Source organism: Mesoplodon bidens (genome assembly GCF_964165515.1).
Source record: "Mesoplodon bidens genome assembly, chromosome: 4".
Classification (NCBI taxonomy): domain Eukaryota; kingdom Metazoa; phylum Chordata; class Mammalia; order Artiodactyla; family Ziphiidae; genus Mesoplodon; species Mesoplodon bidens.
The window spans coordinates 43,608,402-43,633,776 of record NC_138160.1 but is presented as its reverse complement, the minus strand read 5'-3'; the positions used below and the strand labels follow the sequence as shown (position 1 = coordinate 43,633,776).

Sequence of the window (25,375 nt, the reverse complement as noted above, 5' to 3'; positions counted from 1 at the left end):
TAATAACTCACCCAGGATCACAGAACTAGTAAGTGGGACAACCAAGACTAGAGTTTAGGACTTCCAACTTCATAACCAAAATTATTTAATGACATTAAACTATTTCTCTGTAATAAACAAAATATGTTTACTTAGAAGAAAATGTGATATGTGAGATTGCTGTAGTACTCTGGTGAAGGGGTTTTATTCATCACTAGATATTTAGATTTTTTTTTAAAGATTTTTTTTTAATGTGGTACATTGTTTTTTAAAAGTCTTTATTGCATTTGTTACAATACTGCTTCTGTTTTATGTTTTGTTTTTTTTGTTTGCAAGGCATGTGGGATCTTAGTTCCCCCACCAGGGATGGAACCTGCACCCCTGCACTGGAAGGTGAAGTCTTAACCACTGGACCGCCAGGGAAGTCCCGACATTTAGTTTTATAAGAAATCACTGTAAGGGTCTGAAGAGGGGAGGGAATGGAGAACAACAACCAAAACCTTGGCCACGTGTACTGAAGTTATGTGGAAGGGGTCAGAGCCTGCAGAGCAACAAGTCAAGCTGAGAGATGGTAGTGTCTTAACGAAGGCAACCTTGAGGAGGGAGATAGAAAGGAAGGGGTAGATGCTAAAGACACTCTGGAGCCCCCAGTGGCAGGTGTTGGCAATGCAGAATAAAGGATATCTGACCTTGATTGTTTTTGCTTGGGTTGTATTGCTCCCTAGGATGAGGGGGCATTGGAAGTTAAAAAATGAGACGGTAAATATTTTGGTCTTCACGATCAATTTTAAATAATATTTAGACCCTGATTTCAAAATGTCCTGTGGACAGAATGCTGCTGTGTTGGGCTGCTGGTGGTGGGGCAGGTGGGAAGGGCAGACATTCAGAGACTAAGGAAGAGCGGTTGGGGGGATACGCCTGAGAGCTAAGGACCATCTCTGTTACTTTTGTCTCTGCCATTAGGTTCTAGAAAGACCCTGGCATCACCAGCATGTCTTTCCTTGGAATGTCTAGGTTTTTCCCACCCACTGAATATTTGTGTGTCAGATTATTTATCACTAGATATATATTTGTTTCTGTTTTCCCAGTTGTTTCATTTTGTTACTTCCTGACCTTATTTTTAACCTCTCTAGGTTCCTTTCTATTTATTTTTTGGCCCCGGTGCCCTGAATTCCTCCCGATTTAGTGTCAATATGATGTGAACTCTAAAGGTAAACAAGGCACACTGATGTGCTTGGAGTATCAAGTCATTCATCCCTTTTCCCTTCTTTGTCTTATTTTCCTTATCTCCCTCTTCCTCTCTATTAATAAATACTTGAGTCATTTAAAACTATGCGACAGGCATTTCCTCAGCAGGAGATAGATCCTGGAACAAAAGTTTAAAAACATTGAAGATGAAATACCACAACCTACAGCAGTGTTTCCTAAGCTGTAGTTATTTGCATACTGCCTCAGTGATTTGCCCTGTCTGCATACCATTTGTTAGTTACTTAACTTTTTTGTCCAAATCGAATCATTTATTTTACTCAAATTAATTTTTATAAGGGAAAATTTTCTATCAACATTGAAAAATTTAAAACATTAAAAAATGCACGTTAAAATACATAACTATTAAAAAATGTTCATCTGTGCCATTACAGACCATATGTCCTTAGTGGAGGGGCTGACTGAGAATAATATATTCAAAATGTTATGAAAAATTGCATTCTAACTCTTTGAACATTCTTTGTGTTGAATACAGACTTGCCTCTTCCCATGCATTGGTCCTAGTTTTGTCATAGGGAGAAACACAAAATAAGTTTTGTTTTTTTGTCATAAATTGCTTCTCTTTAAAGAGGACAGTTCCTTTTGGGTCTCCTTTCCTCTGGACTAGATACCCCAGGTGCCCTCACTCCATTCATGTGTGGCTATTTAATGTGTGTTCCCTGCCCTCCTATCACTGCAGTCTCTTTCCTCCAAATAAAATCAAGTTTTGAATCCTGGCTTGTCCATCTCCTTCCAAAAGAACAGTTCTGAGACTGGCCACGGTTCTCCAGATGAGTTTTGACCGGTGCAGAGATAATCAGATTTTGCTTGCTTTTCTTCTGGACACTGTTTTTCTCTTAACAAGGCCTAAAATTGTACTACTTAAAAAAAAAGTAATTGCATTATACTGTTGACTCATATTCTGGATGTGGTTGTCTAATACTGCCCATCATTTTCACTTCTTATCAGTTCTTTCCCATGTTAGGCCTGTGCTGTGAAAAAATCTAAATGGGAAAAATTTTCACATACTCTTATTGAATTGAATTTTGCTGATTTTGGTCTTTGTCCCAGACTTTATTCTGAATCCTATTCTGTCCTTTAATATTTTAACTCTCTTCTCACCTTAGGAAAAAGCATTTTGATAAATAAATTTCCATTCAAACTACTGATAACAAACTGAACAGCATTAGGCCAGGGACAAAACCCCTTCTGTACATCACAGGCAGATTCATTCAGGCCAAAATGGATCCAGTAAGACTCGTGTGATCCAGGCCACTGGTGACAAGCTACTTATTTCTAGTTACTTGTTCTTCCTATTGGAAAACCATGGAGAACGCTTGTCTATCTAAATTTGGGGGGGGGGAGGGCATTTTCTCACTTGTCATCATAGATCACTAATCAGTATCCACTCTGGAAGTGTCGTCAGTGTTCTGAGCTTTCATTTATCCGGTCCCAGAGACTTGAACTTATTTAAATTGCCCAGATGAATATCTATTGCTTAATTTATCTCACTTTCCAGTTTCTGCAGAAATGTTTATGATATCCTGTCCAATTTGAAAATCATTCTTCTTAATGGAAAAGAAAGAAAGAAAATAGCTTATCTCCTTGCCTCTGGATTCTTTCCTAAATCCCTTGTGGCTTTTTAGGATTCATTGCCTCTGAGGGAAGAGATTCATTCATTTATTCATGAGCTCCTAGATGCCCTAAATGTCTTATAATCTGAGGATAGTAAGAGAAAATACAAAGTCTCTGGTCTTAACGAATTGATAATATAGTAGAAGGACATAAAAATAATCAGAAAAGTGGAATATAAGCCATCTTAGTCTTTGTGGGCTGCTGTAACAAAATACCATAGACTGGGTAGCTTATAAACAACAGAAATTTATTTCTCACAGTTCTGGAGGCTAGAAGTCTGAGGTCAGGGTCCCAGCATGGTCGGTTGAAGGCTGTCTTCTGGGCTGCAGACTTCTTATTGTACCCTCACATGATAGAAGGGGCTTGAGAACTCTGTGCGGCCTTTTTTATAAGGACACTAATCCCATTCATTAGGGCTCTGCCCTCATGACCTAATCACTTCCCAAAGGCCCCACCTACTCACACCATTACCTTTAAGGGTTAGGATTTCAACATGATTTTTTTGTGGGGGGAGGAGGGACACAAACATTAAGACTACAGCATGAGCAGAGGTGCTAAAAGCACGGGGACTGAATCACTTTGTGAGTTTAAACCTTGGGTTACCCTGGTTGGTTTTGAGGTTGTGCACTGCATGCTCCAGGGGCTGCCATTCATAAAGGCAATGTTGTGTACAATTGTGTGCAGTGATCTGAATCCTGGATCCGCTACTTATCAGCGCTATATCTTTTCTCAAGTTATCCTTGTTCAAGCCTATTAACCTTCACTTTCCGACTCTGGAGAATGGGGGATATAACTGTACCTATCTCATAGGGTTGTGACGAAGTTTAAATAAAAACCCTCTAATACACTTATCTCAGTGCTTGGCACTTATTGAGTGCTTGATAAATGCTGTTATTATTAATAAAATGTGACCAGGCTCTATTGGAAGCACACATAGTGAGCCATAGAAGCACAGGAGTGCTGTGTATTAGTTTCCAATGACTGATGTAACAAATTACCACAAATTTGGAGGCTTAAAACAGCATACATTTATTCTCTTACAGTTATGGAGGCTAGAGGTCCAAAATCAGTTTCCCTGGCATAAGGCAAGGAATCAGCAGGGGAGGCTTTAGGGGAGAAGCCATTCCTTGCCTTTTCCTGTTTCTGGTGAACCAGCATTTCTTGGTTGTGCATTACCCCAGTCTCTGTCTCTGTGGTCACATTTCCTTCTCCTCCTCTGTGTGTAGTCAAATCTCCCTCTGCCTCCTTCTAGAAGGACATGTTATTTCATTTAGGGGTTACCCAGATAATCCAAGATGTTCTCCCCATCTCAAGATCCTTAACTTAAACACATCTGTGAAACCTCTTTGCCATAGTAGGTAACATTCATAGGTTCTAGGGATTAGGATATGGATATCTTACAGGGCCATTATTGTATTAGGATTCTCTAGAGAAACAGAATGAATAGGATATATAGATATAGACAGAGATATAGTTATAGGCATAGATATAGATATAGATATAGATAAGAGGCTCATGAGGTTATGGAAGCTAAATCACACAACCCTGCCATTTGCAAGCCGGAGAACCAGGAAAGCTGGTGGTATGATTCAGTCCAAGTCCAAAGGCCCGAGAACTGGCGGACTGCTGTTGTAAGTTAAGGAGTCTGAAGATCTGTGGACCAGGAGCTCTGATGTCTGAGGCCAGGAAAAGATGGATGTCTCAGTTCACAAAGGGAGAGAATTTGCCCTTCCTTTGCCTTTTTGTTCCATTTGGGACCCTGGTGGTTTGGATGATGCCCACCCATATTTGTGAAGGTGGATCTCTTTACTCAGTCTACTGAATCAAATGCTTCCAGAAACACCCTCACAGACACATCCAGAAATTACATTTTACGAGCTATCTGGGCATCTCTTACCTCAATCAAGTTGATGCATAATATTAACCATCACAATTATATAGCCCACCACAGGCTGCCCAACCCAGTTTAGAATGGGGAGGAAAGGAATGTCAGAGACACTTTCCTGAAGGAGTTGGTGGCTGACCCCAGCCATGAGGGTGGGCTAGAGAACTGCTGAAGAGCATCCCAGGTGGGGAAACCGTATGGAGAGAGTGACAGTGGACAAGCCAGAGAAACATGGCTCGTTGTCAGTTCAGTGTGAAATTTCTTAATCATTTTTCTTAGCTGACATATCAAATTATTCTTTATTTTCCCTCTTTTAAACTCAGGATTATTTTGTTTTTAAATGTATGTTTAAATCTGGGACTCCAGGAAAACCTTGATCAAGAGTATCATGTTTGTTGCAAGTTAACTATATCTTCAAATATGGTGGCTGTTCCCTTTCTTGCTGCCTAGAAGGGTGAGGGCTGCTTCGCTGGTGTTTGCAGAGGTTGCAGACGTAGCCTAGCCCACAGCCTGAATGGGGCCCACAGACATGCTTTACTTAATCCCACGCGTTTTAAAATTTTTGAATCACTTGAAAACTTTGAAAAGTAGGGAAATTGATAGGAAAATTCTCAATTTATAACTTCTGTTAAAACATGGGACAACGTACCCCTCTGACTATCTTTCTTGCTGAAACACGAGCATTCCGATCAGAGAGAGATTCCCACCGCCCAGTCTCCTTCTGACTGGGGCTGAGTCTCTCCAGTCTTTGAGCTGGATCTGTGGTTTTCTTGTCTGAGAGAAACCAAAAAGTAGGAGATGAAAGTCTGAATGGGCCACATTTCTCCCTCCAGGCCCGCTTCTGCTAGCTCCTTCCCTGCTGCTCCCTTGTCTGGGCTTCTGAGGATGAGACGCCAGATTTACGTTTCCAGGGCTCGATCTTTCCTGCTTTTCAGCTTTTCCTGTTCCTACTCAAAAACAAGAACAAGGGTAGAACAATCGAAAGGCAAGAAAATTGACCCCAAACAACACTGTTCACAACAGCAAAGGCTTCGGGCTCCTGACTTCTCTTTTTCTGGGGAAGGTGCCCTTTATGGTGCAGTTTCTGGAGGAAAACAGAGCAGCAGTAGGGGAGAGATCTCCACCCACCAGCTGGAGTGGCTGCAGGCGACCGAGTGATCACCTTACACACACTTACTAAAAAACCCAAACAAAACCAATATTCACTGCCTTAATGTTCTGGCATATTTCCTTCCTATCTTTCATTTATAGATAGGAAGTAGGACCATATTGGAATACTCTTTTATGGTGTCCATTTTTCACTTGGTAGTATAGTATAAGCATTTTTGTGTTTTATTGAATTTAATCCTATTTTTAAAGATTTTAAAATTGAGGTGAAATCATAAAAATTAAAAAACATGAAATTAAACATAAAATTAAACATTTTCAAGCAAAAAATTCAATGGCCTTTAGTACATTCACAGTGTTGTACAACCACCACCTCTGTCTCATTCCAAAATATTTTCATCATCCCAAAAGAAGACTCAAAAAAAAAGACTCCGTACCCATTAGGCAGTTTCTCCCCATTTCCTCCTTCCCCCAATCCATGGAAACTACTGATCTGTCTTCTGTCTCTATGGAGTTACTTATTCTGGATATTTCATATACATGGAATCATACAATATGTGACTTTTTTGTGTCTGCTTCTTTCACTTTTCATAATATTTTCAAGGTTTATCCACATTATAGCATTTTATTAGTACTACATTCCTTTTTATAGCTGAGTAATATTCATATACCTATTGTTATACAGGCATATATATACTCCATTGCACACATACATTCCACCCTCAATTTGTTTATCCATTTCCACCTCTGGCTATTATAAATAATGCTGCTGTGAACATCTGTGTACCTGTAGTTGAGTACCTGTTTTCATTTCTTTGGGGTATATACCTAAGAGTTGAATTGCTGGTCATATGGTAATTCGAGGTTTAAATTTTTGAGGAACTGCCAAACTTTTCCCACAGCAGCTGCACCATTTTGCATTCTCATAAGCAATGTAGAGAGGTTCTAATTTCTCCACATCCTCACCAATAGTTGTTATAGATAGGTCGACTGATTGACTATAGCCATCTTAGTGGGTATGAAGTGGTGCTTCATTGTGGTTTTGATTTCATTTCCCTAATTTCTAATGGCTGCAGAGTATTCCCTTTTATGGATGCTACATAGTTTACCTAGTCAATTCTTCACTGGTAAACACTGAGTCCCTCTCATCTTTTTGCCCTTACATATATACTGCAGTACCCACCCTCACGTTCTCAGTTGAAAGCATGGACTGTGGAGTCAGACAGATGAGTTTAGGGTATAGCATCTCCATTTACTCCTAGTGTGGTCTTAGGCAATTCACTTAACTTCTAAATCTCAGTTTCTTCATTGGTAAAATGGGAATAAATAACAGACCTGCTTCACCAAGTGTTTCAGAGGATTAAGTATGAATGTGCATAAAGCCATTAACATATGGGTTTGTACGTGGTAAACAATCAATAGATGCTGGAATCTTTGATTTCTTCCTTAAATTCTTAGAGGTGACATTGCTGGGTCAGTACAGGTTAGGCACATATTTGAGGGCTTTTGACACACATTGCCAAATTGTCCTTTCCAGATACTAATTGGCATTTCACCAGCACTGTATGCCAGTGTTTGTTTCTAGAACCTTCAACATTGGGAATTGTCATTTAAAAATTCATTGCTAACATCTCATTATTATTTTAAATTTACATTTTTGATTATTAATGAGCTTGAATGTATTTGGGGCATTTATATATCTCTTTTATTATCTTATTATGTCTCATGCTCACTTTTCTCTTGGGATGATAAACTTGTCTAAATTTCTGTAAGAGTCCTTTATACAAAGATATTAACCTAACATGCCTGTCATTTTGTTAAAAAGTAATTCATTTTCAGTTTGTCATTTGCATTTTAATTTCACATAGCTACATGTCATGGCTCACCACTAAAGGATCTGTAAATACCAAATTCTTGGTGTTTCTCAGAGGGGATGGACAGAAGTTGAGCAAGTTAAGCCTCAGTTTTCCCATCTTCAAAATGGGATTGGACTAGAAAATTGCTATTTATTTCCAGACTTTATGATATTTTATGCTTTTATGAAATTTTATGATTTTATATTAACATCTTATATGATCAGTATATAGTATTATTCAACTTCATATTTTATATTTGTATGTAATAGTAATAAACATAAACATAATTACTCCTGAAACTGCTTTGGTATGTCTTCAGACCCTTGAGCAGAGGCTCTAAGTGTGATATATATATATATATGTATATGTATATATATATATATATACACACATATATATATATATATATATACAGATATATATATACACATACATATATAAAATGTACTAGGTGAGTTGTTTATAATTCTCTTTTAAGGAATTTTAACTTTTGTATCATTGAGGCTACTATAAATCATGTATCTTTTTGTTGTTAAATAGGTATTTGATGCAGTTAATCCAACATACTCTAACTTCAAGAGCAGCTTTGCGAAGAGGCTATCGGCTGAAGTTCCTGTTGCCAGTAGCCCAATTACCACAAGATGGCGGCAAAGCCAAACCAGGGATGTGGCAGCCCATTCCTTTGAGGAAGAGCATTCAACAGCTGACCTCCCAGAAACTGTGCTGAAGATAACCCCTGAGAAAGAGACCTTGATTCCAGGTGAGGTAATAAAAATGCCACAGGCCAGTTTTGAAATCTTAAAAAAAAGATGTATTCCTGAGAGAATCTTTGTCTTACAGAAATATCTGATGTCACATTTAGTCAACTGCTTTTCTCTTGTTCTCCCTTTGAATAAGAAATTTCCAGGGGCAGGGGGAAGGGGAGGCCTGAAACAAAACCAGAAGAAAGTATGTTGTATTTTAAATGTGTCTCTGAGATTTACATTGGTAGATTATTGCTTTTGTAAAGATTTTAAGTTTGTATAAACATATGTATACATACATATGTATACACACAACTATGTTTCTCTTATGTTTCGTAAAGTATAGAGTTTTTGATGACTCTGGTAAGATTCCTTGTCTACAACAGTCAGGAAAAATATTAATAATGTATTAATAATGAAATAATTAGGTATGACATAGGAGAAGAAAAAGATGAAAACAGGAGAGGATGAGTGGAAGAGAAAGAAAAGGAAGAGGACAGAGATGGAGAGTAGAGAGGAGACAGAGAGAGAGGGAGAGAGGAGGAGGAATAAGAAGAAGAAAGAGAAGAGATGAGGGGAGTGGAGGGAAACAAGAAGAGAGGGAAAGATGGAAGAGGGAAGCAAAGAGAAGGAAAGATGAGAGTGGGACAGTCTAATGCCTGCCTGGGACAGAGATGGGGAATGGGCACCAAAGCTGTGATCTGGTGGGCAGGGATCCAGGATTAACCTGTCAAAGCTTTGAAACACAAGCTCTCCTTCTAAAATATGTCTCATATTAGCACAACTTTAAAAAATTTTTTCCCAGGGCTTCCCTGGTGGCGCAGTGGTTGAGAGTCCGCCTGCCGATGCAGGGGACGTGGGTTCGTGCCCCGATCTGGGAAGATCCCACATGCTGCGGAGCGGCTGGGCCCGTGAGCCATGGCCGCTGAGCCTGCGCGTCCGGAGCCTGTGCTCCGCAACGGGAGAGGCCACAGCAGTGAGAGGCCCGCGTACCGCAAAAAAAAAAAAAAAAATTTTTCCCAGCTTTATTGAGATTTATTTATTTTGGCTGTGCTGGGTCTTTGTTGTGGCATGGGTTGTGGCATGTGGACTCTTAGTTGTGGCATGCATGCAGGATCTAGTTCCCGGACCAGGGATCAAACCCGGGCCCCCTGCATTGGAAGTGTGGAGTCTTACCCACTGGACCACCAGGGAAGTCCCAGTTGAGAAATAATTGACATATAATACTGTGTGGGTTTAAGGTGTATGACATGATGACACAGTGCACTTATGTATTGCAAAATGATCACCACAATAGAGTTAGTTAACATTGCCATCACGTCACATAATTACCATTTTTTTGTGGTGAGAACATTTAAGATCTATTCTCTTAGCAGTTTTCAAGTATATAATACAGTATTGTTAACAATAATCATCATGTTATACATTAGATCCCCAGAGTTTATTCATTTTCTAATGGGAAATTTGTGCCCTTTGACTGACACCTCCCCATTTTCCCCACCCCCTAGCCCCTGGCAACCACCATTCTACTCTCTCTTTCTCTGAGTACGGCTTTTTTAGACTCCAGGTATAAGTGAGATCATACAGTATTTGTCTTTCTCTGCCTGACTTATTTCACTTAGCATAATGCCTTCAAGGTCTATCCATGTTGTTGAAAATGGCAGGATTTCCTTCTTTCTCATGGCTGAATAATATTTCATTGTATGTTTATGTACCCCATCTTCTTTGTCCATCTGTTGATGAACACTTAGGTTGTTTCCATATCTTGGCTACTGTGGATATCTCTTCAAGATCCTATTTTCATTTCCTTTGGATAAATACCCAGGAGTGGAATTGCTGGATCATTGCTGATGGTTCTATTTTTACTTTTCTGAGGAACCTCCACACCGTTTTCCATAGTGACTGCATGAACTTACATTCCCACCAATAGGAGCACAACCTTTTTTATTCCCATCCTTCAGAAGCAAAACTTGACACTTAGGGATTTAATTTCTGTTCTTCCTTTTTAAAATCCTAGGCAATGTAATTCATTGTCTTATCAGTATGTTTAAGACAAATGGTAACTTACTGCCACTCTTTTCTCAATGACATTAGACACAGTGAAGCACCATAGTCCTGCAGATGGAAAGGGAGCTCAAATCATTTTTTTTTTGTTAGGTAAGAAGTGGATCTATTTAGAGAGAAACACACTCCACAGACAGAGTGTGGGCCATCTCAGAGGTGAGAAAGACCTCAAATCATTTTTAAGCCAATGAAATTTTCCTGTAATAGTAAGTATCAACACAGAAGATAGCTGATTGAAACAGTAGGAGATAAAGGGTTGTAAGAAAGGTCATTCTTATGGCTATCTTCTGAAAGATGTTTTAATTGAGGGGTGATTTTAATGCTAATTGTATCAGGGGAATTTCTGGCTGAAATTAAGGGCTCCCTTTTCCTTCATAGTTCCTTAATGAATTAATTATTTTCAAATAAAGCATGGCATGAGAAATTCAGAATTCTAAGAGAGATTATCAGTCAAAATAATTTTACAAGAAAGTATATTTCATTTTCTATTAAGTTAATACTGCATATTAATCGGGAACATTGGTTTCTCAGTGTTTTGCTGGTGGGGTTTCTTTCTTTTTGTTCCAGAAGGGTGAACACTGAAAACCCTCCCATCCTAAAAGGGATGTTTGCAGAGAGGTTCATTTGCAGTCATGCTCTGTGGACAAAACCTGAGAGGTCCCGGATTCCTTAGGCTGGTGGACCTGACCTCTTTGTTGATAACTGGGCTGATTGTCAGTACTAGCATCCAACTGTAATGTTTTCTTTCTCATTTGAGGTTCAGAGAGCCGGCGTCTCCTCCTCTTTACTTGTCTACAAATAGGACAAAACAAGGATGCATAATTTTGTAAGACAAAGAGTAAGATCTAAAACGTTGCAGAAGGGGCTTCCCTGGTGGCACAGTGGTTGAGAATCTGCCTGCCAATGCAGGGGACACGGGTTCAATCCCTGGTCCGGGAAGATCCCACATGCCGCGGGGCAACTAAGCCTGTGCTCCACAACTACTGAGCCCGCAAGCCACAAGTACTGAGCCTGTGTGCTGCAACTACTGAAGCTCGCGTGCCTAGAGCCCATGCTCCACAACAAGGGAAGCCACTGCAATAAGAAGTCCGTGCACCACAACGAAGAGTAACCCCACCGCCCTCCTTGCCGCAACTAGAGAAAGCCTGCGCACAGCAAGGAAGACCCAGCACAGCCATAAATAAATAAATAAATAAAATACATTAAAATAAAAAAGAAATGCCTTTAAAAAAAACAAAACTTTGCAGAACATTTCATGTTTTCATCCCTCTTTCCTCCTTGGAATTAGATTTTGGATTCCTCCTTCCTCTTAGACTTTGGATAGCCCAGAAATTGAGGTGTTGGGCTCTAGGAACATTAGTGACAGTTTATCTAGCACACATTTGTCCAAACGAAGAAGGGATTGTCATATCGCAAAAGGCCAAGATACTTAATCTAGTGGTCCCTCGGTTCCGCTGATGAACAAGTGATATAGCAGATATTTAGCTTTAGAAGATGACTTGTCAAAGTTTTCAGTGCAGTTAAGTATGGTAAAGGGCTTTCTCAGTCTTGAGAAGAGAATAGAAATGGACAATAACAATGCAAATAACATTGACTCTTCCATGACTGTAACTTAGGAAGTATTTTACTAAAGTCATCTCAAACTAGCTTTACATCTTTGTGCAATAGGAAGAGGGAGAGGCAAAGTGATTTGCTTCTGATCGTGTAGTGAATGTCAATGATTGGAAGGCAAGCAGCCCATAGTGATTTCCTGGCAGGATGATCACAGCCTGGGCAAACCACGTACCCTTCGCTCCATCATTTTAAACTATTGAACTGTTTGTATCCATTCTTCAAATCTGCAAATGTGTCCTTTCCAGGCAGACATAACGCATTTCTGCTGCTGCTGCTGTTGGGGTCAGGTCTTTAATCTTAGCATTTCCTCCTGGTTTTGGAAGACATTGAGGCACTTTCTTACCCAGTGTTCACTTATGAACCCAGTGCTCTGAATAGGCCCTGTGCCGCCCTCTCCACCCCACTCCACCCAGGATTTTGCAGAGACCAGGGCCTGTATCTTCACATTCTGTTCTATGGTACATGCCAAAGGCTGACCTCCAACCAAAGGTTTAAAAGATTATATTGTTTTAAAAACCAAATTCAAAGCTAAATGTTTTTCTGGCAGGACCCTACAAAGAGCCACTGAAGACCCTGGACAAAGGAAGTTTTGAAACAAATAGCTCTGATCTCCATTTTTGCAAGACACCTCATGCACTGGATGGAGGCAAGAGGAAAACTGTTGCCTCAAAAGACCAGGTAGGTAAAGAGAGAAAACTGAAGATCTCACATCTTGAGAAGCTCAGACAACTGAGTCCTAAATGTGAGGTAAGAGCTGGCTTAGCTGCTATGACAAATCAATAAGAAAATGATGGGTTCCTAATAGAAAAAAATGAGTCTGTGTAGGACATGAAAAGAGGCATTTCCAAAAAGAAATAGAATACCTGGCAAATACACAAAAAAAGTGTTTAATTAGCATCAGTTAAAAAAGTGAAAATGAGACTAACCATCAAAATGGTAAAGACTAAAAATAGAATAAAATTATACGTACTATGGTATGTTTCCTCTCAGCCAAAAGTTCCCTTGTACAATCATTTCCCAACTATTTGGAAAGAATGTGGTGACTTGGTCTGCCCTTTGGGGTCTCTCAGGATCAGTTTGACTCTTCGTCTATAAGATGGTCTTTTAAATATTTCTCTTATGTCTCTGTTGTTGTTTTTTAGTTTCTCTACTAAGTTAATTTAATTCTTTTAAGTATCTTATTTATTATGGTTTTAAGATCATAGGAGTCTGCCCTAAATCCTTGGTGTACATTAAATATCAGTAGCATGTTTTTAGGTTTATCAAATCCCATGAAGAGCCTCTGAAGGAATCAATGTTTCATTTAGAAAACTTTGAACTAGGAATGTCATAAATTCTCAATTTAGGCAAAGTTACTCATTGAGTGTGTGCTTCCTGTGTTTGGCATATATATCTTGCTGGAGGAACAATAAAATATTGTGAATGTAAAATTTAATTATTTGAACTCATATGCAGTTGGAAACAAATGTTATTAGAGCAGGTCTTTTGCTGGGTGCTTATTGTTGGGTAAGGGTTTGGGGTGGGTGGATGGCCAAGGGGTTCTATTGAGGTAACTATGGGTGCTGTTGAGCTCATGCCCAGGCCTGGCTATTAACACCACTGTCCTTTCCACCCTCTAGTGCTGTTTGGAGTTTTTACTGCCCTGGCCATCATGACTCCCCTTTTCCTTCCCCTTGTGCTGTCTGGTAACTCGTGGCAGCAAAGTTGGTGACTCTGTCTGTGGGGTCATAGTGGTGTTGGCAAGTTACTATTGTTATAGCAATTGTTATCCAGCCAGAACATCATCCCAGCATCACTGAAGAATCTGGGCAGGGAATAATGGAAGTCTTTTTACTACTTTATGTAGAGTATTTGTTGTCATGACTAATGGGAAGTCAAACATCAGCAAGAATGGTGCAGATATAAAGTGAGGTCTTTTATCTTGACAGTAAACGTGTGTCTTCATGTGGTCCTCAGAGATCATCTGGAGGGTGTTTCCGCAGTGAGACCTGCATAACTCTAGAGACTTCAGAATTCTCATATCCAGTTGGCTGTATGCCAAGTTGCTCATTAAAGTATTGGGTTGGCCAAAAATTTCGTTTGGGTTTTTCCATAAAATCGTACAGGAAAACCCGAATGAACTTCTTGGCCAACCCAATAATAAGTGGATCTCACCTAGGGAAGAGTATCCCTGGGTATATCGAGCAGAAGCACACTATCTGGGCAATGCCTTGGTCAGCTTTGAGGTAACTATGGGATTCTGAAGAAATGAATCTGTGAAGAGTTACATTGAGCTACTGGCCAGCAGGTCATTGTAGGAATGTTATTTTTAAACCACTGTTTCTCAAATGGGGGCTACTTTGCTCCCCAGGGCACATCTGACAAAGTCTGAAGACATTTTTGATGATCACAACCAGGGTTAGGTATCTAGTAGACCACAATAATGCATTACCTGCCAATAGTTCTGAAGTTGTGAAACCCTGCTTTATAATTAATTGTTCTACTTTGAATACCTAAAAATCCATGATTCATTGACTGGCAATGCCTATTATGTGACACAATATCTGGGAAGAACACCAAAATATCAAAATGATGCTCAGCAGAGAGACTTCTCTCTGAATTATGGTGATCCAGTGATTAAATGTATTGTTGTGAAAGAGATAAAAGAGAATCTTCTCTGTTTTAACTATTTACTATTATATTTCTAGAATAAGTACTTTTTTCCCTTTTTACTAATTTGCCCATCTGTTTTTGATTGAAGTTGGAAGTAAGAACATCAGGAGTGCTCTTTATATACTGGCCCAGAGAGATAGCAATCAGATTTTTGTGCTCATGGAAATTTAGGCAATTTACTTAAGCTCTCTCTGACTTGATATTCCCAGTTCTCATGGGTAAAGGTGTTAGTGGAAAAGGACCTTTAAGATAATAAGTTTAATCCCAACATATTACAGATGAGGAAAATTGAAGTCCAGAGAAAATCTCAGTAACAGACTGAGAGACCATCTCTGGGTTGAATGCTGAGAGGCACCCCTTGAAATAAATCTTTCTTGAGGAAAGCATTCTTACTAATACTCAACTTTATTGTTTTGAGGAGGTCTTTTAATTTCAGAGAGTACTATAAATATGACATATCAGTTCTTGCAGGCTTTGGTGATGTCACTGGCATATGGTTGGTTTGTGGGCTAAAAGGATTTTTAGGACAGAAGAATAAAAGAGGATTTTATTGTAGCTGAGTGATACCCTCCCTCTGGAGTTGTTGGGGAGATAAGAAATAATATAGCAGTAAAACGTTCAGCACTGTGTTTATTACACAGTGGTTAGCTAATAAATAATGACAATTATTCTAGTTTTGGTTTCGGTAATGTGTAGCCTTTGAACTTCGTAGTGAATTAGCAGTTTTAATTCTATACCATGAAACACATCTGAGATGTACACATATGTTTCTGAATAAGTAATCTCTTTGTGTCTGTTTTCAGAAATGCTTAAACCAGCTATTATCGACCCAGAAAGTGGCTCAGCAGGTTAATGGGAAAATGCAGCTGTGCGAGCAATCCCAATGCATTTGGAAAGGTATGGGCCAAAGATTTTCTGTTTGTCCTTCTTTCCTACCCTCCTCTCTCCCTGCCTCCTTCATTTCTTCCTTATCTTAAAATATTTTATTTTTATATTTATTAGAACAAACTCAACATAATTGTAAAATGTAGATAATTCTCGTGATCCTCTGTCTTAACCATCCTTACCAACACTTCCCATTTCCCAGAGGCAACCACCCTTAGCTTTTCCAGCTATGCCCCGTGCTATTTACATTTATGTTCTAAATAATAAGTGTAAACGGCTTTTTTTTTACAATTTTAGACTTTATCACAAATTTCTAGCATAGTAAGAACTTAGCTCTCCTCCTGTTTCATTCACCTCCCTCAGTCTATTTATATTACACTTTTAAAGAGTAAAATTAGTATTTAACGTTTACATCATATTACTATAAAACTATTATTTCCTGTCAAGCCAAATAGTGTACTATAACTATGCCTCTTTTCTAGTATAACCTTTTTTTCCTAGACTTAAAAAGTTGCTTTATATTTTCACTTATTAGATACCTGTGAAATTATGAATGTTTTCCTTAAATGCTCCCATGTTTTGTTCCACAGCCATCAATAACATTTTCCACATACCCACCCACATCAGTTCTTGTTTTCCTTGGTGGCCTCCTACCCAGAGCCTGCTGAACACGCTGCTCTCTTGGCCAGTCCCACATTTGTGATTCTGGGACTTCTCTTCTCTGATGTTAGATCCGCTATTTCCTGGCAGCCATGTTGTGCTCTTTCTGGGTTTGCTGGTCTGAAAGTGTGCTTACTCTACTTTTACACTTGATTCATAGTTTGGCTGGCTACAGATTCTAGTTTCACTCAGAATTTTGTGAAAAAATGTATTGCTTTATTGTTTTCTAGCATCCACTGTTGCTGCTGAGAAGTTATATGATGTTGTGACTTCCTGTCCTTTGTATGCCACCTGCTTTTTCTCTCTGAATGCACATAGAAAAATTTCTTATCATTAGTGTTTTAAAATTTCATGATGATAAATCTTCATGTAGAATAAAAAAAAAAACCTCTTTATAACTGACAAGCCCACCGGTGGATCTTTTCAGTCTTGGAGACCTATGTCTTTTAATTCTTGGAAAGTTTCTTGAAATATTTTTTAGTAATTTCTTCACCTTTGTTTCTTTTTTCTTTCTTTCTGAAATGTTGACCATAATTGTTGGTCCTTCTGGATTAGTTCTCTTATTTTCTTCTATTCTATTTTTCATCTCACTTTTTCTTCTACTTTGTAGGTGGTTACCATATTCTGTCCACTAGCCTTGCGATTAAATTTTTTATTTTGGCTATCCTAGTTTTAATTTTAAAGTTTCTTAGACACTGTCAGGCCTCTCTTTCTCTCTCTTTCACTCTCTCTCTCCCCTATACCCCTCCCTCCCTCACTCACTCCCTTCCTTCCTTCCTTCCTTCTCTCTTTCTCTCTTTCCAGCATCCTGTTCATGCTTCATGTATATACTATTTTCTCTTATTTCTCTGAAAAAAATTCACATACAGTTTTGGAAGGATTGCTGTTCTTCCTGAATTGTCTTTCTTTGCTTAGCTCCTCCCACAGTAGTTTTGGTTTCCCTCTTTCAAAGTGAAGAAAGCTTCAGTGAAGCTTCCTGAAATGTGTGGCGTTCTGGAAATAGTACTAAGGTAAAGAACTGTGACCTGCCAAATTCACTATGACAATTTTCACTCTATCTGTTTTTGCTAGTGCTCTTGAGTTGAGGTTGTCATTTTTTGGTTTATTCAGGGAGTAAACATCTGGTTTCTTTTGACATGTGCACTTGTGTGTATGTACAGGGTGTTTGTGTGTGTGTGTGTGTGTGTGTGTGTGTGAACTTGACAGTCTTATAACCAAACTCATCTCATTCTAAACCTTCCCTGTGCCTCTGAGCCCTGACCCCTTGTGGGGTTTCTGCAAGGCAAATCAGCTTGCTTCTCTTCACCATGCCCCCTCTATAGGCACTTGAGGGTCATTTCTTATGTTCCTACTGGTCAGTTATCAAACCTTTATTAATTTTGCAGAAAATTACTGTAATGTCTTCTTACTGCTATTTCACTCCCATACTCTTTGTTCTTATATCTTCACACCTTAAAAAAGTCATTTGCTGTCATTCTAGTGAGGTTGAAAATAGGAGGCAGAGGAAATACACTTATGTGGCCATTCTTCTGACTTGACTTGCAAGTCTGTTGCTCTGCTTTAGATAGATGACTTTGGTGGCAGCACTGAGGAAGATTTGAAGGGGTGGGCTGTTGGAAGCAGAGTCTAATTGAAAGGAATGTTCTATGAAGGTCTCTGTTCTTAATTCTTTTAAGGGGATTTAAAGTGTGAAACAGATTCCACATAAGCCAGGTAACTACTCTTAGGCAAGTGGATCACTGGGACAAATTTTATCCAGGTGCTGTGCATATAAAGTGTTTCTTCATACCTCACCCATATTTGCTAAGACTCTGAAGCCTCACAGTAGGCTCCTCCTGTGACTTGTAAGTATACCTATTGGGGCCAAAGCTGGTAGAAATCTTTGGGTGGTGATGTCATGTGTGCATCAGGGTGACTCTGCAGCCATACAGTGGGGAGATATTGCTACTGTGGCAGTTTCTAGAAGGTCCTCCTTCCATGCTGCATTTAGTGCTCCCGAAGTCAAATTTACCCTGCACCCTACGTGTTCTCCTTCCTACTTCCTCTTTCCATCTTGGAAGTCTTTGTGTCATTCATGAGATTGTTATCATGGTTGGAAAATAATTGATTAGGAGCCTAGCTCTGTGAGAGAAACTTAAGAGAACTAGTGGTTCAACTCATAAATGCCAAGGAAACTTGCCTGTTAAATTTCCCTCTGGGATAAGATAACTTTGTGCATGTGTATTTTTCATGCCTCTGTTTCCCAGGAGTATAAAAGGGATAAAAACAGAGTTAGATGCATAAAAATAGGCACAACAAGTTTAAGGCCTGCTGAACATTCTTTTGGGAGATTTGGGAATGTACAGTTGGATGAATGAGTGAAACTTATCCTTTACTTCTTTATTCTTAGAGTTATAATTTCTTAAAAGCAAAATAAAATATCTGGGGACACGTCTTACCTTAGCTCTCCCATTTCTTCTGACCTGATCAGCAACAAGTTTGTGTTTCTGTAACATGCTGAAGATTTGATGTAGAATAGAAATTGTATATTCTATAAAGGCAGAAAGAATGTACCTGTATTATCTTGTTATCCTAGGAGATCTATCTATCTCTATGTATCTATGTATTTATCTATCTGTCTACAATCTATCCATCCATCCATCCTATTTTTTAGAGAAGTTTTGAGTTCACAGCAAAATTGAACAGAAAATACAGAGAGTTCTCCTATATCCCTGCCCCAACACATGCACAACTTCCCCTGCTACCAACATCCCACACTAGAATAGTACATTTGTTATCATCAATGAACGTACATTGACACTCTGTTATTGCCCAAAGTCCATAGTTTACATTAGGGTTCACTCTTGGTGTTGTATATTCTATGGATTTTGACAAATGTGTAATGACACGTAGCCACTGTTATAACAGCATGTAGAGTAGTTTCACTGTTCTAAAAATCCTTTGTACTTCACGTATTCATCTCTCCCTCCTCCTCTAACCCTGGCAAACTTTTCACTGTATCCATAGTTTTGCCTTTCCTAGAATGTCATTTAGTTGGAACGATACAGTGTGTAGCCTTTTCAGATTGGCTTCTTTCATTTAGTAATATGCGTTTAAGTGTCCTCCATGTCTTCTCATGGCTTCATAGCTCATTTCTTTTTAGCGCTAAATGATATTCTATTGTCTGGATGTACCACAGTTTATTTATCCATTCACCTATTCAAAGACATCTTGATTGCTTCCAAGTTTTGGCAATTACGAATAAAGCTGCTATAAACATCTGTGTGAAGGTTTCTCTGTGGACATAAGCTTTCTACTCACTTGGGTAAATACCAAGGAGTGCGTTTTCTGGATTGTATGATAAGAGCATATTTAGTTTCATATGAAACCTCCAAACTGTCTTCCAAAGTGGCTGTACCATTTTGCATTCCCACCAGCAATGAATGAAAGCCCCTGTTGTTCCACATCCTTGCCAGAATTTGGTGTTTGTCAGTGTTTTGGATTTTGGCCATTCTAACAGATGTGCAGTGGTGTCTCATTATTGTTTTAACTTGCAATTCTCTAATGAAATATGATGTTGAACATATTTTCTTATGCTTATTTGCCATCTTCTTTGGTGAGGTGTCCAGATCTTTTGCCCATTTTTAAATTGAGTTTTTTGTTTTCTTATTGTTGAGGTTTAAGAGTTTCTTTGTATGTTTTGGATAACAGTCCTTTATCACATATGTCTTTTGCAAATATTTTTTCTCAGTCTGTGGTTTATCTTCTCATTCTTTAGACATGTCTTTTGCAGAGCAGAAGTTTCTAATTTTAATGAAGTCCAGCATATCAGTGATTTCTTTCATGGATCATGCTTTTGGTGTTGTATTTAAAAAGTCACTGCCAGGGAATTCCCTGGCAGTCTAGTGAATTAGGACTCGGTGCTTTCACTGCCATGGGCCCGGGTTCAATCCCTGGTCGGGGAACAAAGATCCTGTAAGCTGTGTGGTGTGGCCAAAAAAAAAAAAAAAAAAAAAAAAGTCACTGCCAAAACCAAGTTGACATCTAGATTTTCTCCTGTGTTATTTTCTAGGAGTTTTATAGCTTTGTGTTTTACTTTTAGGTCCGCAATCCATTGTGAGTTAATTTTTGAGAAGGGTATAAGGTCTGTGTTTAGATACATTTTTTTAAATTGAAGTATAGTTGATTTACAACATTGTGTTAGTTTCAGATATACAGCAAAGTGATTTGATTATTTTTTTCCCCAGATTGCGTGTGGACGTCCAGTTGTTCCAACACCATTTGTTGAAAAAACTAACTTTTCTCCACTGTATTGCCTTTGCTCCTTTGTCAAAGATTCGTTGACTGTATTTGTGGGGCTCTATTTCTGGGCTCTCTATTCTGTTCCATTGATCTATTTGTTCTTTTGCCAATACTACACTGTCTTGATTACTGTAGCTTTTTAGTGAGTCTTAAAGTCAGATAGTGTAGGTCCTTCAGCTTGGTTCTTCTCCTTCAATATTGTGTTGACTTTTCTCCATATACGCTTTAAAATCAGCTTGTCAGTGTCCACAAAATAACTTGTTGGGAGTTAAACTGGTATAGCACTGAATCTATAAATCAAGGTGGAAAGAGCTAACATGTTAATAATACCGAGTCTTTTTATCCACGTACTTGGAATATGTCTTCATTTATTTAGCTTTTCTTTGATTAGAGTTTTGTAGTTTTCCTCATATAGATCTTGTACATATTTTGTTAGATTTATACCTAAGTTTTTCATTTTTGAGGTACTTATATAAATGGTATTGTGCTTTTAATTTTAAATTCCAGTTGCTTATTGCTAGTATATAAGAAAGCAGTTGACTTTTGTATATTAATCTTATATCTTTCTATAATCACTCATTAGTTCCAGGAGTTTTTTGTTGATTCTTTGGGTATTGCTTTTTTTTAATATAGAACATTATGTTATCTTCAGGTGTGCAATGTAATGATATATTTGTATATATTGCAAAATGATCACCACAATAAGTTTAGTTTACAACTGTCACCAGATATATTTACAGAATTTTTTTCTTGTGTTGAGAACTTTTAAGATCTACTTTTTAAGCAACTTTCAAAGATGCCATACATGCTGTACATTAAATTCTCATGACATTTATTTTGTAACTGGAAGTTTGTACTTGATTTTTTTTTGAACCTTTATCAGTAGTGCTTGAGTATGTATTTCTAGTAACCTTGTAGTTCTGCCCACAACTGCAGGTTTTCATAGTTAACGTTGCAACTATGAGTAACACTCTGGCTTCTTGGTATAGCATTGTGAAGCTCTCATTCTTTTATTAGAAGCCATGTGGTTGTAGGACCACAAGTTACCTGGGTGGGCTCATTTCCTGTTCATCACGTCATTCTCAGTTTGATTACAAGCCAAGTGGTTGGAAAGATGAAAAGACAGTGGCTTGTGGTTTAGTCTTAGTGGGGTCATTTGATGAGAAGTAAAATTGAGCACAATATATAACCTTGAATTCAGATAGTCATGGGTAACACTAGCCAAAAGTAACTCTGTGTGCTCTGGTACAGAAACAGTGAGAGAAAGAGCCAAAGTCAATGACTCAACAGTCTTATTGACAAAGACTCAGAGTAGGGCTTAGGTCTATTAGATAATTGTTGATGTTATAGATACATGGATATGTGAACATTACTTTGGTTTTAAAATCTTAAGTGACAGAATAAATATTCAAAGCATGATGTAGTGTCTCTGTGTGCTCCCCACAAAATCTGTCATTACATTTAGGCCTGGTATTCATGTGCTTTTTATTAGAAAATGTCATTGAATATTTTTTAAAAAATTGTTTAAATTAATACTGAAGTCTTTTTCTTCCTTTCCTCCCCCTGCAACTTATAATTCAATTTTATCATGATGACCACTTTGTTTTTCACCCCCTTATCTCTTAATACCTGCAAGGATAAAGATTTGGTTTTCAGGATTATAGTGTAGAACTGTTCATTTCTTGTAGGCTGCAGTGATGGAGTCAGAGATGAATACTTCCACTTTCAAAGGTTCAGTGATATAAACTATTCCATACTCCAACCAGAGGTGAAGATTCATCTTACCGCTCTTCGAAATGACTATTGTAAGTTATTGCTTAGATCAAGAATTGAAAAGTTGAAATGACGAAATGTATTCTGTGCTCTGGCATAAACTTGAAATTTTATTCTGGAAGAACCAGATGGCCTTGTGCCTCATGCTTAAATGGTGTACCATCCAAATATGGTTAATATAGTGGTTTTTTCATTGTGGAATTTTCATGTTCAGGAATGGGTATTGTTGGTCTTGGTGAGGCACAAGAACTACACATTACGTTTTACTGTATTAGAATGAAGTGTATACTACTAAACATAAAATAGATAGCTACTGGGAAGTAGCCGCATAGTACAGGGAGATCAGCTAGGTGGTTTGTGACCACCTAGAGGGGTGGGATAGGGAGGGTGGGAGGGAGGGAGATGCAAGAGGGAAGAGATATGGGAATATATGTATATGTATAACTGATTCACTTTGTTATAAAGCAGAAACTAACACGCCATTGTAAAGCAATTATACTCCAATAAAGATGTTAAAAAGAAGAATGAAGTGTATAAATCGTGGCCTATTCTTATTCTTATATTTTATTTATTTATTTATTTATTTACACTCACAACTTTTATTTTTTATTTAAAAAACTTTTATTGGAGCATAGTTGATTTACAATGTTGTGTTAGTTTCAGGTGTACAGCAAAGTGAATCTGTTATACATATACATATATCCACTCTTTTTGCTTATATTTTAAACATGGATAAATCTTATCAAACAACCACATTGGCTCTTTGTCTCCAGCTTCTTCTTATGTCACTAGCTTGTGATCTAGTTGGGAAGATGGGACTAACCTACATTGACCTGCAACCAACATGCCAGTGTAGAGTATAAATACTAAATTGTGGGGTTTAAGGAGTTATAAGGACTATAAGTAGTTTGCTGATCTTTGGATTTGTTCAGAAAGGCTTTGTGGAGACATTCAAACTTGAGATGGATCTTAAAAGATGGGTAGGACTTGGAGGAGTGGAAGAGAGAAGGTAGAGCATCTTCAGTGGTGTGAGCAGCATGAACAAAGGCAGGATGTTGGTAATTCATGGTAATTAATGGCAATGAAGAGGATACACTGGGGACTGGTGAATAGGAGGTGGATGCAGATTATGGATATATTTCAAACCCTGATGTAGATTTTTAGATTTGTTGTGGGAATTCTCAACTAGGAGAAATATCAAAGGAAAATTCATGGCAGAGTATGCAGAGTGCATTTAGCAGGAGAGCTACCAAAAAGTAAGGGACTGTTTTCTCTCCATGAGGAAAACTATATGGGAAGAGGGACAAGTTTAAGATTATTCCACGTTTTGAAGCAGGGGAAGGATGGTGTCACTGAGAAGACAAGTTAGCAAGAGAAGTCGTGTGAGGAGGGAAGATTATTCTTGCAATATTACACTTGAGGAGACAGTGAGATATACAAGAGTTTCTGGCAGGTTATTAGAAATGAGATTTGTAGTTGAAAGAGGGGAAAGGCTAGAGTGTAGGTCAGATGAGTATGATTGAAGCTGAGAGCCCTGGTGAGCTCTCCTGGTGAGAGAGAAAGGAGCAGAGGGAAGAGGTCTGCTTCTGGGGAGCATTCACAGAGAGGAATGAGCAGGAAAAAGCAAAATCATTAAAGGGAACAGTTCTCCTACCATTCTCCTCCTATATCTTCTTCTCTAAGAGAATTTATTTCCATGACTAATGAAAATTGAAGAATTCATTTCAAGAGATGTTTAAAAAGCACAACACTCATATTAAATAAAAAAGCAAACAGAGCTTCCCTGGTGGCGCAGTGGTTGAGAGTGCAATCTAAACTTTCTCAGTCTACTTAGAATTACTGTTGCATATTTCACACAATATGTAAAAATCTTGCAGTCACATGTGTCTCCCCAGCCCCCAACTTTTTTGGGAGAGTTACTTCAGTTGTCTATTTTTTAAATCTGCATGCATTGAAAACTCCACCACCGTTAAGTTTTACTTTAAAAAGGCATATGTATTTGTGTTTTAAATATTTTAAGAGAGAAAAAATTGTCCTTTATATTTACCCAAATATTTACCAATTACAACATTCTCCTTCATTCCTGAAGATCCAAATTTCCCTCTTATATAATTTCCTTTCAGTCAAAAGCTTCTGTTAGTGTTTCTTGCAGATCAGGTCTGTTGGTAAAGACTTCGTTTACCCTTATCATGATATTTTTGCTTGATGTAGAATTCCAGGTTGTCAGATGTATTTTTTCAGCACTTTAAAGATGTTCCACTGACTTCTGGCCTCTATGGTTTCTGGTGAGAACTCATTTGAAACCTTGCTCTCTTGCTTCCAAGACCTGACTCCAATTACACATATGTTAGATCTGTAGATATTATCCCCAAAATCCCTGAGGTTCTGTCCATTTCTTTAAAATTTTTTTCCCTCCATGTTCTTTATTTTATTTATTTAATTTATTTTTTAATGTTTTTATTGGAGTATAGCTGCTTTACAATGGTGTGTTAGTTTATGCTTTATAACAAAGTGAATCAGCTATACATATACATATATCCCCATATCTTTTCCCTCTTGTGTCTCCCTCCCTCCCACCCTCCCTATCCCACCCTTCTAGCTGGTCACAAAGCACTAAGCTGATCTCCCTGTGCTATGTGACTGCTTCCCACTAGCTAATGATTTTACATTTCCTCCATGTTCTTTAGATTGGATAATTTGAGTTTTCCCTGCACTTACACGATTTGGGGTTAGGCTGAGATGTGTGTGGGTTTATACACTCACAATTAGAGGATGCCTTTCTGTGGCTCCCCTCCCATCCCTCCCAGGTTTTCTCCTCACATTTTGGCCACTTCAGGCTCCTTTCTCTGGTTTCTTTGACTAGCAACATGGTGGGCTTTCTATCAGAGTTTGAGCTGCTGGTGTTACTCCATGATCAGGACCCACCCTCAGGGTAAAGCCATGTGAAGAAAAAAATGGAAAACTCACCCCTGGGCAGGTTGCTTTTCCAAGTTTTC

At 38.4% G+C, this 25,375-nt stretch overlaps 1 protein-coding gene across 1 annotated transcript in view; it reads left to right on the top strand.

Annotated features, from left to right (window-relative positions):
- CDC20B (cell division cycle 20B) overlaps positions 1–25,375 on the top strand; it is a gene marked incomplete at both ends in the record, with an annotated part of 61,458 nt that overhangs the window by 16,611 nt on the left and 19,472 nt on the right. Inside the window, 4 exons of the mRNA XM_081232395.1 lie at positions 8,248–8,467; positions 12,676–12,806; positions 15,584–15,677; positions 22,295–22,411. Of these exons, the coding sequence (XP_081088521.1) occupies positions 8,248–8,467; positions 12,676–12,806; positions 15,584–15,677; positions 22,295–22,411 (562 nt within the window). The remainder of the gene's footprint in view (positions 1–8,247; positions 8,468–12,675; positions 12,807–15,583; positions 15,678–22,294; positions 22,412–25,375) is intronic.